Raw genomic sequence first — 13,318 nt, forward strand, 5'->3', positions numbered from 1 at the left:
CTCCCCCAGTTTTTGTATCCTTTTAAGTGATTTTTTTTTTTTTTGAGAAATTAAGTTTCCAGCACTGCTTCAAAAAGCAATTGCAGCTTTTGAGTTTTAGAGGATATTGTGAACTCTGGTGTTTGTGTTGTTTGGTTATGGAGTTTGTAACACTCGGTAACTTAAAGTCACTTGTATTTTCTTAAATTTGTTTGAATGCTCGTTGGAAATGATTATATATTTGTAAACATTATTTAAAGTGCAAATTAAATTGAAGTAATTGCAAAGTACTTTAGGGGAGAACAGATGGGAAAACAGTGTTATGCCATGATGTGTTCTCTATCGTTTCTAGAAGTCGCTGAGAGCATTCCGCTTGAACCTCTTTGAGCGCTCTGATGTTTGCTGAGTGAAAGGACAAAGGACTCACAATAAGGCAGAACATGCCACTGCGCCGCTGTCTACACCTGCCTGCCGGAGCAGCCTTGTGTGTCGCAGGTGCTGTGTTTGTGCCATCCCCGGGCGAGCAGACGAGAGGAGCAGCCTCACGGAGCGGCCTCGGGAGCGGCCCGGCGCGGGCTGGCGGCGGCCCCGCGCTCCCCCTGCAGCGGGGCCGGGCTGGGCGGGCGCGGGGCGCGGCGAGGGGCGGTGGAGCCGCCGGAGCCGCCTCCCGGGGCGGCCGCGGGGCGGGACGGGCCGGCAGCGGCGGCGGCGGCGGGAGGGCGCAGCAGGGGCCGCCGCGGCCGCAGCATCGCGGCGCGGTGGCGGGGATGGAGCCCTGGAAGCAGTGCGGGCAGTGGCTCATCAGCTGCAAGGTGCTGCCGCCCAACCACCGGGTGACCTGGGACACGGCCCAGGTCTTCGACCTGGCGCAGACGCTGCGCGACGGCGTCCTGCTCTGCCAGCTGCTCAACAACCTCCGCAGCCACTCCATCAACCTGAAGGAGATCAACCTGCGCCCTCAGATGTCCCAGGTGAGGCCGCTCCCCCAGCCCCTGCCCGTGTCCGCGCCCTTGGGGCTGCCTGCGGGGTCTCCCCGTGCTTTGCCTTGTGGCTGCGGAGCGGGATGCGCCCGCTGCTAGCCGGCAGCCCGGAGCCTCCGCGCCTGCAGGGCGGTGAGCGTGAGTCCGAGCCGGGGCACTCCTCGCCGGGCACCTTCCCTGCGCCGTGCGGCCGCTCCAGCCCGGGCTCGGCGCTCCCGTCCCGTCCCGGCTGCTGGGACAGGGCGCAGCTGCAGCGCCGGGCCGGCGGCTCCCGAGGGCTCCGTGAGGGCTCCCGAGGGCTCCGTGAGGGCTCCTGGCCCGCAGCCGGAGGCGGCTCGGCAGGACTCCCTCGGGCCCGTCGTGGGGTGGCCGTGCTAAGGAGAAGTTCCCGCAGCAGTCCCAGGGTCACCATTTTAACATCTGTGTGCGTTACTGTTTAATGGGAGCGGGTTACAAATCAAACGACCTCTCGCTTCTGGTTTTTCTGGCTACTTGTAGGGACATTGGTGGGCAGGGAGGGCGGCTGGGGACGCCGGGCCGGCGTGGCCGGAGAGCTGAGCCCGCCCGGAGCAGCCAGGGCAGGGCAGGGGCTGTGGGAGGCAGCGGCTGAAGAAGCCCTGGTAGCTCCAGTCAGCTGCTCTTCGCTTTTTGTGACTTACAATGGTGAAGTGAATGGGGAGGACTGATTAGTAACGAGAAATCGGGATCTTGATAGCTGGTTGCCTGTGTAATACTATTTTTTATTTATTTTAAATTCAGGCCCTTTTATTTTTGGCTTTTTAAGTTGATACTTGGAATCATTATTTAATACCTAAGTGTAATTCCTAATTTACCCTGTTTTAAATGCTTTTTTTTTAGTTTGGACTGATATTTTGTTACTGTGACTCATAAAGTTGGCTTCAGATATCGAGATAAGATTATATTAATAATTCAAGAAGAGACTATATATACTTGACTTCCTGTCACTGCTTCGTGCACACCTATGCCTCGGCAGAGATGGTGGCAGCCAAGCAGATGTTGTTTGGAAGGAAACTAACTTCTGAGCCTGTCATGTGTTTTAAAACATTGAGAAACAGATACACTGGAACATTTCAGTGTTGTGGTTCTCTTTTTGATTTACAGAAATAGAAATTGCCATTCACGTTTATGATGCTAGCAAAAAGCAGTGGAGTGAATTATACTGCTTTATCCATGTCTCTGTCGATGCTTGCTTAAAACCCAGTTATTTTGTTTCTTACTAATTCTTTCTTTTAGCAGCTATGTCTTACTACCAAGGCAGCATTTTTTGGAAGCTCAGAGTGCAAAAAGGAAAAACGTAGTTCAGCTAGTCAGAGTCAAAGCTCTGAGACTCTTGCACTAGATGGGAATGGTACAAAGGCTATCTCCGTGTACTTGAGAGCTCAAGTGCCTGCTTGAATGGCAGAGGCAATACTTCATCTGAGCGATGGAGCACAAAGGGTGGGCTTCTCTGAATGGTAGAAATCCAATTCAGCTTTTTCTCTGCACCATTACAACTTGTGACTTTCAGCACTTGCTACACCAGAGCCTTGATTTATATTTGTGTCTTTTAATGTACTAGAAATGTGTTGTCATGATATTTTTGAGATGGCCAACTCATTGCATCAACTTGAATTCTAAATTAATGTTGATTATCTGGACCATTATTACTTAATTTTATTTTTGATGAATTAAAACCATGGTGGTCTCCTTCTGTCTACTGAATCTAAGTTATCAAAATGCTCTATTGTCTGCTTTGTTAGAGCCGTTTTGGGAATCAAGATTAACATTTATTTCTCCAAGTATGTTTGAACTATGGATTATAATTGTAGATATTGGATTATTTACAAGAGTTGTCTCTGTCTGCTGTATGCCTGAGGTATCTGCACTGCACAGTGCTGCAGACAGTTCTATCCACTGGTGCATTTCTCTACCCTACACTGATTTTACTCTTTAAACAAAGGGAACTGTTGTTGGATCAAAATCTGTAATGGATAACTCTGCATAGTGTTGGATTCACTGGGAATGTTACCTTTGTGTTCTGTGAGTTCAAGATTTGGCGATCTTACTGAGGTTCTGTGGGCTTTTTGAAAAGTGGACCCCCTTTCTGCTGGAAGTGATCGCTCAAGTGTAAATTTCAAAAATTGTTGAAATTGAATTTCTGCCAGTTGCTTGTAAATTGCGGCTGAGACTGTAAAGAGCTCAGAATAACAACTTCTGGAGAAGTCTCAATGGCTTGAAGATTGTCCAGTTGGTGAGATCTGCTTGGAGTTGTGCCCTAAGCTATGAGTTCTGTCACAATAGTACTTGTCAGTAATCTAATACTGTGTCAGAGTAGATTTGCATCATAAAGTTGCTGTATCATAGGATCTTGGGGTCTTGCAGAAACACTAGTTAGCTCACCCTTCCTTGTGGGGTAATAGGCACTGGGGGCAGAGCAGGGTTGGCATTAGGATGGGAATTATTTTGGCCACAGACTGCAGAGTCTGTCTGAAAGTGCTGCTGTGCCTGTACTGCTTAGCTGAGCTGCTTGAGCTTCATATGGCCCTTGTCCCTCATCTTCTAGAACTGAGCTGCAGCTCCTGTACTCCCTGATCTGATGTTGGTTTCTTGCACTAAGTCTTAGAATGGGACTTTTTGTGCACTGTTCTTAATCCATGCAGAGACTGAGAAGGATGGATGAAGGCTTTGTGAATGGGCCTCATTGAGGGCAGGCTGCTTGATTTTGGCCTTGTCTCTTACTGCAGGTGATGTTTGTCAGGCCTTGCTCTATGAACCAAGTATTCATGTCTTGGGGGCTACTTGCAAATGCAGCAGTTCCAGAGAACAGGAAGGTGAGAGGTGGTGCCTCAGGCAGACCTAGGAGTAGGTGTCAGTCCTTTGATGAAAGTATCAAGTCTTTTCCATTTTGTTACATATTTATTTTTTCGGAGTAAACACAGCAGGTCACACATCAGTGATCTGTCAGCTTTGCCCGGTAGCCCTTGGTAACCCTTTATAAGCCCCATCAAAAGTGCAGAGGGATTGTGGCTGATGCTGTGGTGCCAGATGCTGCTTTTTGGTGGAGCCTGATTCAAACAGGGGCACTGCTGCTTTGCTGGAGCAGGAACTGAGATTGATGATCAACATTGCAACAGAAATGTGCTTGACCAGATGGCATGGGGTGTGTTTTATGGGCTGGCTAGTATGGGGAACCACATGCCTTTGTCCCATCACCAGCCATACACCTTGTGCCATAGCTGTTCTCATGGGTGGCTGTTTTATGTGTTTGAGATCTGTGGATTCTGCCCCTTTACCTTTTTAGAGATAATGCCTGTACAAGAGAAATGTCTCAGTGGCTTTAGCGTGTAAACACTGGGGTTTGAACCTTTTGAATGCTGGTTGTTTTCATCTGCATTACTGTATGTTTATGAAAATATGTATGTTTGGTTGGTGGAAGTTGTCCTTTGAAGAACAGAAGCTGATCCAGTCAGTTACACTTTGCAGAAAGTGAGCCTCAGATATTAAAAGTATAAACCTTGCATATATAAAAGCTAAGCAGCATTGAGCCTTTCGTGCTGCCAGGCTCCTGTCTGAGAAGCTGAGGTCCCCTGTGGAAAATTACACGTGGGCTTTGTATGAGGTTGGAAATTCAGGTTCAGGGACATGCATGTCCAGGAGTTTTCACTTTAAACAGAACAGGAAAATGTTGGTTCTATTAAGAACTCTTGTGTCAAGGCTCAAACTCACTTTGCTGTTTGAACTCCCACGAGTGAACAACTTGAGTTACTTTAACCTTACATTTCCTTTTCTGATGCATGTGCCATCAGAAAAGGTAATGTAAGAGATGGATCAAGAGACCTTTTTGACTGTAGGGGAGCCTGCCTGACTCAGTGTTGTGAAAGTGCTGTTATTGCAGGCACCAAACACTTCAGCACTAGCTGCTGGGAATGGAGCTAGAAGAGGGAATTTGCTGAATGAGTAGGGGAGGTTGACTGTTGTGCTGGTATGTTACAGGGTTCCCCTGAAGTGGAGCCTCAGTCCATGGTGACAGTGAGACAGAGGATGGAGCACTGAAACTCAGTGTCTGTGTCTTCAGAGCTGTTCACTGTAGTCATTCACTTGTCTCAGATGCTGCCTCTTGGCAATGTAGGCTGGTGAAAGTAATAAAAATAGAAGTGATCCATAACAGAAAGTACTAATCATGATGTTTAGTTGTCATCAGACAAGAATTTAAGTAATTTATCAACAGAAATGTAAAACCTAAACCAATGAATTATGATAGATTTGCAGAAGATGTCATCTGTTTAATGCTTATCTTTTATCTTTAATACTTTGCAAGCTAGTTTTGAAATGGTTTTTGCAAGTTAATTTGTGAGAGATTGCTAAACAGGAAAACAGCACTTAATGCAATACTGCCATGGGAGTTTACCTAAAGGGGATGCTGACATAGATTAAATATCAAAAAGAACTATTTCCTATTATTCTAGTAAAAAGAAACAAAATATCCCTCACTTAGTATTAAAAGGTCAAATACTTTCTAATTTTAGTGAGTTACTTTTTTTGGTGTGACCATATTGTCCAAAGGAACTTGGTTATCTTGTCATTCTGTATTTTGGTGTGGTGACAGAGTTTTTGTGCAGGAGTTTATTTTTCTTGATTGCAGTGGTATCAGGTGGTCTCAGGATGTGGGTGTGCTGTGTGAGACAAACCTCCCTGTTTCCTCTGACACTGCCTTTGGCTTGGAGCTTCTCCATTCCCCCAGCTGACAACCCTGATCTCCTGCCCTGAGTGTGCAGCCCCTCTGTAAGCTCCCTGCAGGTGGCTGTGCTGTTTGCTTCCTATGTTAAGTGCTAGGAAGTACCACAAAGCTACAGTTTCAGAAAAACTGTATTAATGTAAATGTAAAACTCCTTGGGCTTGAACAAGAGTTTAGAAACTGGTTCAGTTTTGTCAGTATTTAACTGCCCCCTATTTTTGAATTCTTTCAATCTTGCTGTATATTCACATACATTTAAAAGAATTCAGTTGTTTAAAAAATATTTTTAAACTTCAAATGTTTTCAATCTCTTTGCTTACTTGCTGGTACTTTGGTCCACATAACATCTTCACCACATTAAACTTTATTTCCATGATTCATTTCAATGAAAACTACATTGGCTGTAAGATACATTATCCAGAAAAGGTGTATTTAGCCATGTGTAAGTTATATGTACATATGCATATCTTATATGTGTTGGACTTGATGAAATATTTTAAATAAGTATTTGTTTAAAGCAAAACCTTAATATGACCTCTGTTTTGTTCTAAGAAAAGACTGATGAAAAAGTACTGACCTGGTTTTTCTAGGTAATTCTTCATACCTTAAGAAGGTGAAGAAAATAGCTCTTGAAAACTGATATAATGATTTTAATTGATGCACATTGATTCTTTCTTGTCAGGGGGAAGGGAAAACGGTAGTTGTACTCTATGATAAAGCTAAGCATGTTATGTTTATTGTACAGTTATTAAATTCAGCATATGCATCTTGCCAAGAGGTGTCTCAAATGTTCCCGTCTGCACAAAATTTGGTGTGCTGACAACTATCTAATGCATTAATAGAAAAAATATTTGTGCTGGTTTCTCACAGAAGCTGTAGCATCTGCCAGCAGTGGATGATATAAATGAATGTCTGTGTATGGCTCGCTGCTGTGTCATGTGGGAAAAGCCAAGTTTTTTTCAGAGCCTTGTCTGACAAAGGTGAGAGACCCGTGATAGTGGCAAGCTGAACTGCTTATGAAAAGAAACCAATCTAAAGGGTTAAAGAAGAGAGAAAGTAGGAGGATATAATCAAGGGAAACAATATTAACTACAGAGAATGGTCAGTCATAAGAAATTAGGAAGCTGGTTTGAAAATGGTATCAGCAAGCAAGACACTTAAGAATTTTGATATTTATCGCAAGATAAGTACAAAAAACCAATCTGGATATGCTGTGTTACTCTTTAATGATAACGGATAATGGCTTTATCAATGCTGGCATGCCAGTCTCTGGTGTAACATGCTGCCTTGGCCCTGTGAGGTGCAGGAGGTTGTTTGCCAGGCTGCAGCAGTGCACATCAGGCTGGGTTAGCAAAAACCAGCAGTACAGTTTGTGCATTGGGACATAGAGGGTCTTGGATTTCCCACATGCGTCTCCTTCCGCTCTCCTCTGAAGGTCAAGAGTCGATGAAGTCATAGTTGTAAAGAAGCAAATGCAGAGGGCAGGGAGAGAAAGGGCTGCAAGGCAGCTGCAGGGGATGGGGGGCAGAGCCTGCAGGGAGTGTGTGGTGCATCCATCCTGGCCGTGGCAGCAGGAGCTGGCATAGCTGAGCCTGGCTGGCACTGGTCTGAGTGCTGGGGAGCAAGCAGGGTTAATGGGAGCAGTGGCTGGCAGGCTGGTGAGAGGCACGGGCACCAAGGGCTTCCAGAGCATGGTTTGATCCTGGTGAAACAGAGGAGACCCTTCTGCTGAGGTAATGCTGGCTCCTGGACCAGCAGCTGACCCAGAGAGGAACAGGACAAGCTTGTGTGGCTGCAGAGGAAAGCTGCTGGGGTGTGCTCCCTTTGTGTGCTGCCACATGCTGGGGGACAGGCAGCAACTGGCCAGAGCTGAGTGTGTCACTGCCTGGAGCAGGCGGGGGGTCCTGGCTTGTGCCCTGATTGTGTGGGTGTGAGTACAGAGGAATATGCATTGTTTTATTAGGTCACTGATAATTTAATCTTCTTTAAGTTTTGCTTTATGTAGAGGTGCCAGTTTTTGAACTTGTTCCCGCAATACTAAAACTGTACCTCTGGTTCTTTAAAGACCAAACTGAAGAAAGTCCCCCATCAGAAACCTTTGATTTTTTTCTTCTTTCTGTTGCTGTGAAACAGCATTGCAGTACTTTCATCTCATTCCATAATACTTCATAGCAATGTTTAGTACTACCTTTACATTCTATTATTTCAGTATTTAAAAATACAGATTCACAGAGGAATATGAATTGATGTGCAGTTTATCAAATGACTATTAATTTCTTCCCCTGCACTTTTTAGTGTACTTGGCATCATCTGGAGCTACCTTTTCTTCCCTCTTATTTTGCTTTGACAAGTCATGTTTAAGACTGGAGGCATTGTGAAATACCAGCTGTTTGCTGAGACTTATGATGTGTAAAATGCAATCTGAACTGACATATTTGAATTTTTATATTTAAGAGAAAGATGTTCTCTCAAAGCTCAGTGAATGCTATTGGCTTCAGTTGCCACATTGTCAAGTGAGAATATATCTTTTGGAAAAATATGGGTCAATAACCCTTTCTGTCATCCTATACTAAATGTCAATAGTGAATGTCTTGGTAACATGAAACACTGAAGGACTATTAGTAGGATATTTGTTTCTTTGTATATTCATAACATGAAACATTAGACATAAATTGCATACTATTGAGGTATTGTAGCAATTTGTATAAAAGCCACTCATGTACTGTTTAAAATTCTCTTGCAGACCTACAGGTGTGGTTCAGATGTCTGATATTACAATCCTAAATATTTTTGGCCTTTGCTTTCATTCAGAATTTTATTTTAAAATTGGTTAATAGGTATTCAGTTAATCTGTCAGTACTTAGTTTTCTGCTCATTCTGTTCCTGAAACTTATTTTAAATCATATAGAGATTATGGTATGATTGCCCTGCAGAAACAAACAAGGAAAATAAAAACAACAACAAAACAAAAAAAAAGCCAAACAAATAAAAAAAAAAAAACAGAAAAGACATTGTTACTGTAGTCAAATATTTTCTGAAAAAACTCCAATCAACCCTAACCAAAAAATACCAACAAAGCAAGGCATTTCTAAAGCATATTTTTAACTGGTATAAAGCTTAGCAGAACAAGATTATTGGTATTTCCAAAATCCTTAGATATGCCCTTTAATCCTTGGTGCCATCAAATTTACCTACTTGTTTCTGAGTTGTGTAATGGTATGTGCTGTATAATCTGTACTTAGGGTGTTTTGTACCACGGCTTGTTCCTTCATTCACACTGTTTCTACATGGAAAGAAGCCTGAGAGTCAACTAAAACAGAATGTTTAGAACTTGGCCCTTAGTGTTAATTGTCAAAGCAGTCTGACTTCACTGTTGTGCAGGAAATTTGATGCTTTAAGAGATGAGCATGTTATTTTGCACATGGTTGAAACCAAGATACTGTAATAATTATAGCATCATCATAGCTTGTATAATTCCTTGTGCTCTGCTTGTGTATTAGCAGCCAAAATTTAAATTGTGCTTATGTGCTCCAGTGAGTGACTTTAAATTCCCATCAACCACTGCCTCATGTAGCAGTGAATCCTTATATCAGCTGATAAAGGCCATGAGGGCCATGGTATTTTTCCCTCTGAATTTCTCAGGATCTATGCATAATGATATCTGATTCCAGCACAGAGAAGGTTAAAGGCAGATGGAGGTCCACACCTTCTCTGCACTAATGTCCCCTCAGATTTTAGGTGTCTTTGGATGGAGGTATGGTGGTGACATAGTGCTACCATGTGAGTTGTAACTTGAAGAGAACACTCATTAATCCCACTTAGCTCTGTAGGATTTAGATCAAGATTTGAATTTCTTTTTCCTGGAAAAAAAGTAGTGTAGGAGAGAAGACCAGAGAGAATGTTCAAATTATTGCTATTGCCTGCAGCATCTTTCACTCCCAAAATAGAAAGGGTGAGACTCCCTGAAGTGCCCTTGCAGGCTGCTGCCTTTGGGCTTACGGTCAGTTGATGTGTGGTTGGTTGGAAAGGGATTTCTGCCAAGCTTTTAAAAGCTAACTGATTTTGAGGCAACTATTTTAAAAGCCTCTTCATCCTACTTTGTGGCTCAAATTTTGCATTTCACACTAGTCCCAGTTTTGCTAAGTTGTGTGCAGTTGTTTCCGGAAATATTTAGGTTTCACTTTGTCTTAATGGTTTAACCTTTGCGTATGCGCACAAAGGGTGTCAGGGTGGACCATGTTCTCTTCTGAATTGGAAACTTCCTATTTTTAAACATTGCTGAGAATTCCTGCTGAGCTCTAATTTCTCACTTTCCTTTCCTTTTTTTTTTTTTTTTTTTTTTTGGGTGTGTGTATGGATGGGTGTGTGTATGGATTTCAATTAGCTTTTTGGATGCTTGATGTGAAGTAACAATTTTTGGGCCATACCCCCAGAGGGCTTGTTTGGGGGGTGTGTGGTGTGTGTCCTCTTAGCAGCAGTGTTTGGTTTGACTGAATTCTTAGAACATTTTTAAAAGTGCAGAACACTTAAAACCTTAAGTGATCTTGAACAGGTGTGTCATGTCCTGGGGTTTTATGGGAGTCCCAAGCAGGGTTAACTTGAGCCATTTTGTTTTGATTTCTGCCTGTCCTGATCTTTTTCTCCATCACAGAGGGCAGTGCCCATTTACCCACCTCTGTGCCTTGATGTTAATCACTACAAGTAGTCATGAGAAAGTTATTCAGGGTCTGTGTTCATTCACTTTGCATTTGTGGTTGGCAGCACTGAATATGGTGATGCATCTTCTCTGTGGATTGTGCTGAGGCCGCTGGTTTCACTGCAAGTATGCTGAACAGATGGCATTCTTTGTAAAGCTGAGGTTTAACTCCCCAATTGTTCTCAGTGATGCCTTCAAGCAATATTGTTGTTTAGAAGGACTGTGCCTCAAAGGTGCTGGTAGCTACTGGTACTGTGCTGTTGCAGGTTTTATGAAGCTCTTTGGAAGTGACTCCTGTAATCCTATTGGAATGCCTCTACAGTTGTATCATAGCCCTGTAGTTTCCCTTTCTGCTGAAGACCCCGGTGAAATGATGAGCTGAGATGAAAGGCTTGGGGGTGATGGGAGAGTGTGGATGCAGAGATGGCTGAGCCATGCTGGCTACAGGGTGGGCTGCACTTAATGAGAAGCTCCTGAGAAGCACACTGGAAGGTAGTTCAAATTTGTATGTCTTCCCAGCTATAATTGCTCAGATTCGTAGACCCCTGGGGAATCTGCTTAATTTAAGGTATCTGCTTTCTCTTTTCTGAGAATGTAGGTTTTTGTAGCTTGGAAGCCCCATAGCACATCACGTTATTTCAAGAGCACAAGCTCTAGCAATATTAATGGAATGTGAATTATTCTCTAGTGTTAAAAATACCTGTTAAGAATTAAAAAATTACGTAATTAAAAACAATTACACATTATTTGCCATGACCAATGGGAGAAACACAGGAAAACAACAATTAATTAACAAGTCCTGAAACAAGAAGGGGAATGTATTATGTACCACTGTCTCTTAGCACACCTCACAAGAAATAAGCCTGAGGGGTGGATCCTTCCATCAGCGGTATTACAGTACTTGTGAGTGCATATGGCCTCTGCTTAGCAACAAAAGCCTTAGACATTCTTTTTTGGGGCAAAATTGTTGTCTTGGTGGGATTTGTCTGTGTAGGTCTTGTAAAGGTAGCTGTTATATTAATAAAGGACTTGTTCCTTCTGGCACAGAACCTGTGTCCATTTCTATGCAATGGAAATGGGCTTTTAAAAAGCTTGCCCAAATCTGAGGCCTGAAATGCAGGACCACAAATATATTTTGCTAAACGTTTAGGTTTGAAAATAACTCCTAAGTTATGTATCTTTTAATTCCAGTGAGAAACAAGTGATTTCATCTAATCTTGTGTCCAATCTAAAATTCATGGTGAAGCAGTTCAGCAGGAAAGTTAGCCCTGAAAATGTTGTTCTTGGAAGATGTTTTTAAAACTATTTGGAAAAGAAATGGAGTAGCATTCAGCTTTTTTTGTTTCGTGCTCATGAATATTAGAGCTTGACCTCAAAATCCAGTGTTTCAATAAAGTCATGTTAAAGTTTAATGAACTTAAAATGCATTTCATCTTGATTTGAAAGGATAGCAGAATTTGAGATGTTAGGGCTTCTGTAGAATATTTCATTTTCCTGATGGGTCTGCTAGTGACAACCTTTTTACAATCTTCCCTGTTTCTCATATTTTTCTATCTTGACTCAGGTGATGTGATATCCCCCATCAGAAACCCAGACTGCTCTGTCATTACTAAGTACTGCTGTGATGGGTCTGGGGTTTTTAAAATTATTACTATTTTTCCCACCTTTCCTTCTTGTCTATAATTCTCATTTGCTTTGACTCATCTGTTCTGCAGCTTGTTTGTGCTGGTGCTCTGTCCTCTCAAACTGGTCTGTATTACTTTCACCTTCTACATTTGCCTTCCCCTCCCACTTGTATTTTCTTTTCCTGGCAGTGCATCTGTTTCCTCCTTCACTTCATTCCTGACGCTCTTTCTTCCGTTCAACTGTTTCCCCTCCCCTTCCCTGTTGTCTCTGCTGTTCCTGTTGCCTCATGGCTCTGCAGATTGTCTGAAATCCGTTTCCTACACGGTGAAGAGCGCGTCTCCTCCGGAAACTGCGTGGATGAGAGAGCTGGGCACCAAGGCTCTGCTGGAAGTTGTGCTTTAGCACCAGTGAAAATGGGATTCAAGGGACCAGACAGTGCTTGACCAGCAATCTCATGTTGGGCTATTTGAAACTGCTTTTCAGTGACTACTTTTGGTAAATGGTGATTGCTTTGCTTTCACCTGTTATTTTAAAAGTTTCTGCTGCCTCCCTGTTGCAGTCAGAGCTTTGCAACATATGTGAGGGTATCCCCAAATTTATTTTGCTTTGTTCCAGGTGACTGGGCAGATGACTCTGGTGGAGTGATGAGGATAAAAGCTAGTGCTGGCAGCCTGCAGGGTGAATCAGACTGCAAACTTGTTCTTTTCAAAGGCAGAAGCACTTGATTTCTGCCCTTGTCACCAACCTCTGGAGATTTGTGCCACCACACCAGTGCTTAAGCAATATTATTCTGTGGCTGTGTCCTGAGGGGCAGGTGGGGTTGGAATGGTAGTTATTTTTAACTACTTCTCAAATTGATTTTCAAGGTTGCTTGCAAGGCAGAAATAGCCAGTCCTGCTAGCCAGCACATTCATCCTGTATCTCCTTTGTGTTGGACATCAGTCTCAGTGGTTTCTGTGTCTTTCCAGTGAGTTTCACTCACTCTTCAGAGGCTGATAGACATGAAAATTATATTTTTGCTTCCCAGACTCAGTATTTACATTCCAAGTGAGACAACCACTACACTGAGTATCTGTATTGTGAGATACAAGCTGCTACACAATGGTGTCCCTGAGGGCTTGCCTTCATACTAAATAGTTTTTCTTCAGGTTTCTGGGGTTTTGCTTGTTTGTTCTCTGTGGATGGACACAGTCTTCATATCCCTGGTATAATTCAAGGAAGTTGCAGGCAGGGAATTGGGTGATGCCCAACTGGTTATTCCGTGGAAGTGGATGTGCTGTCAATGAAAGCTAGAGAAGGTCA

The 13,318-nt window shown here is 43.3% G+C and overlaps 1 protein-coding gene across 3 annotated transcripts in view; it reads left to right on the forward strand.

The window, feature by feature from the left end:
• The first annotated feature begins 719 nt into the window (after positions 1-719).
• The window catches only part of VAV3 (vav guanine nucleotide exchange factor 3), a 147,257-nt gene continuing 134,658 nt past the window's right edge, over positions 720-13,318 (forward strand). For all 3 annotated transcript variants that reach the window (XM_058030245.1, XM_058030247.1, XM_058030246.1), the window contains exon 1: positions 720-950. In XM_058030245.1, coding sequence (XP_057886228.1) covers positions 747-950 — 204 coding nt within the window. In that variant the 5' untranslated portion in view covers positions 720-746. The remainder of the gene's footprint in view (positions 951-13,318) is intronic.

This window comes from Melospiza georgiana, chromosome 9 (genome assembly GCF_028018845.1).
Source record: "Melospiza georgiana isolate bMelGeo1 chromosome 9, bMelGeo1.pri, whole genome shotgun sequence".
NCBI classification, from domain to species: domain Eukaryota; kingdom Metazoa; phylum Chordata; class Aves; order Passeriformes; family Passerellidae; genus Melospiza; species Melospiza georgiana.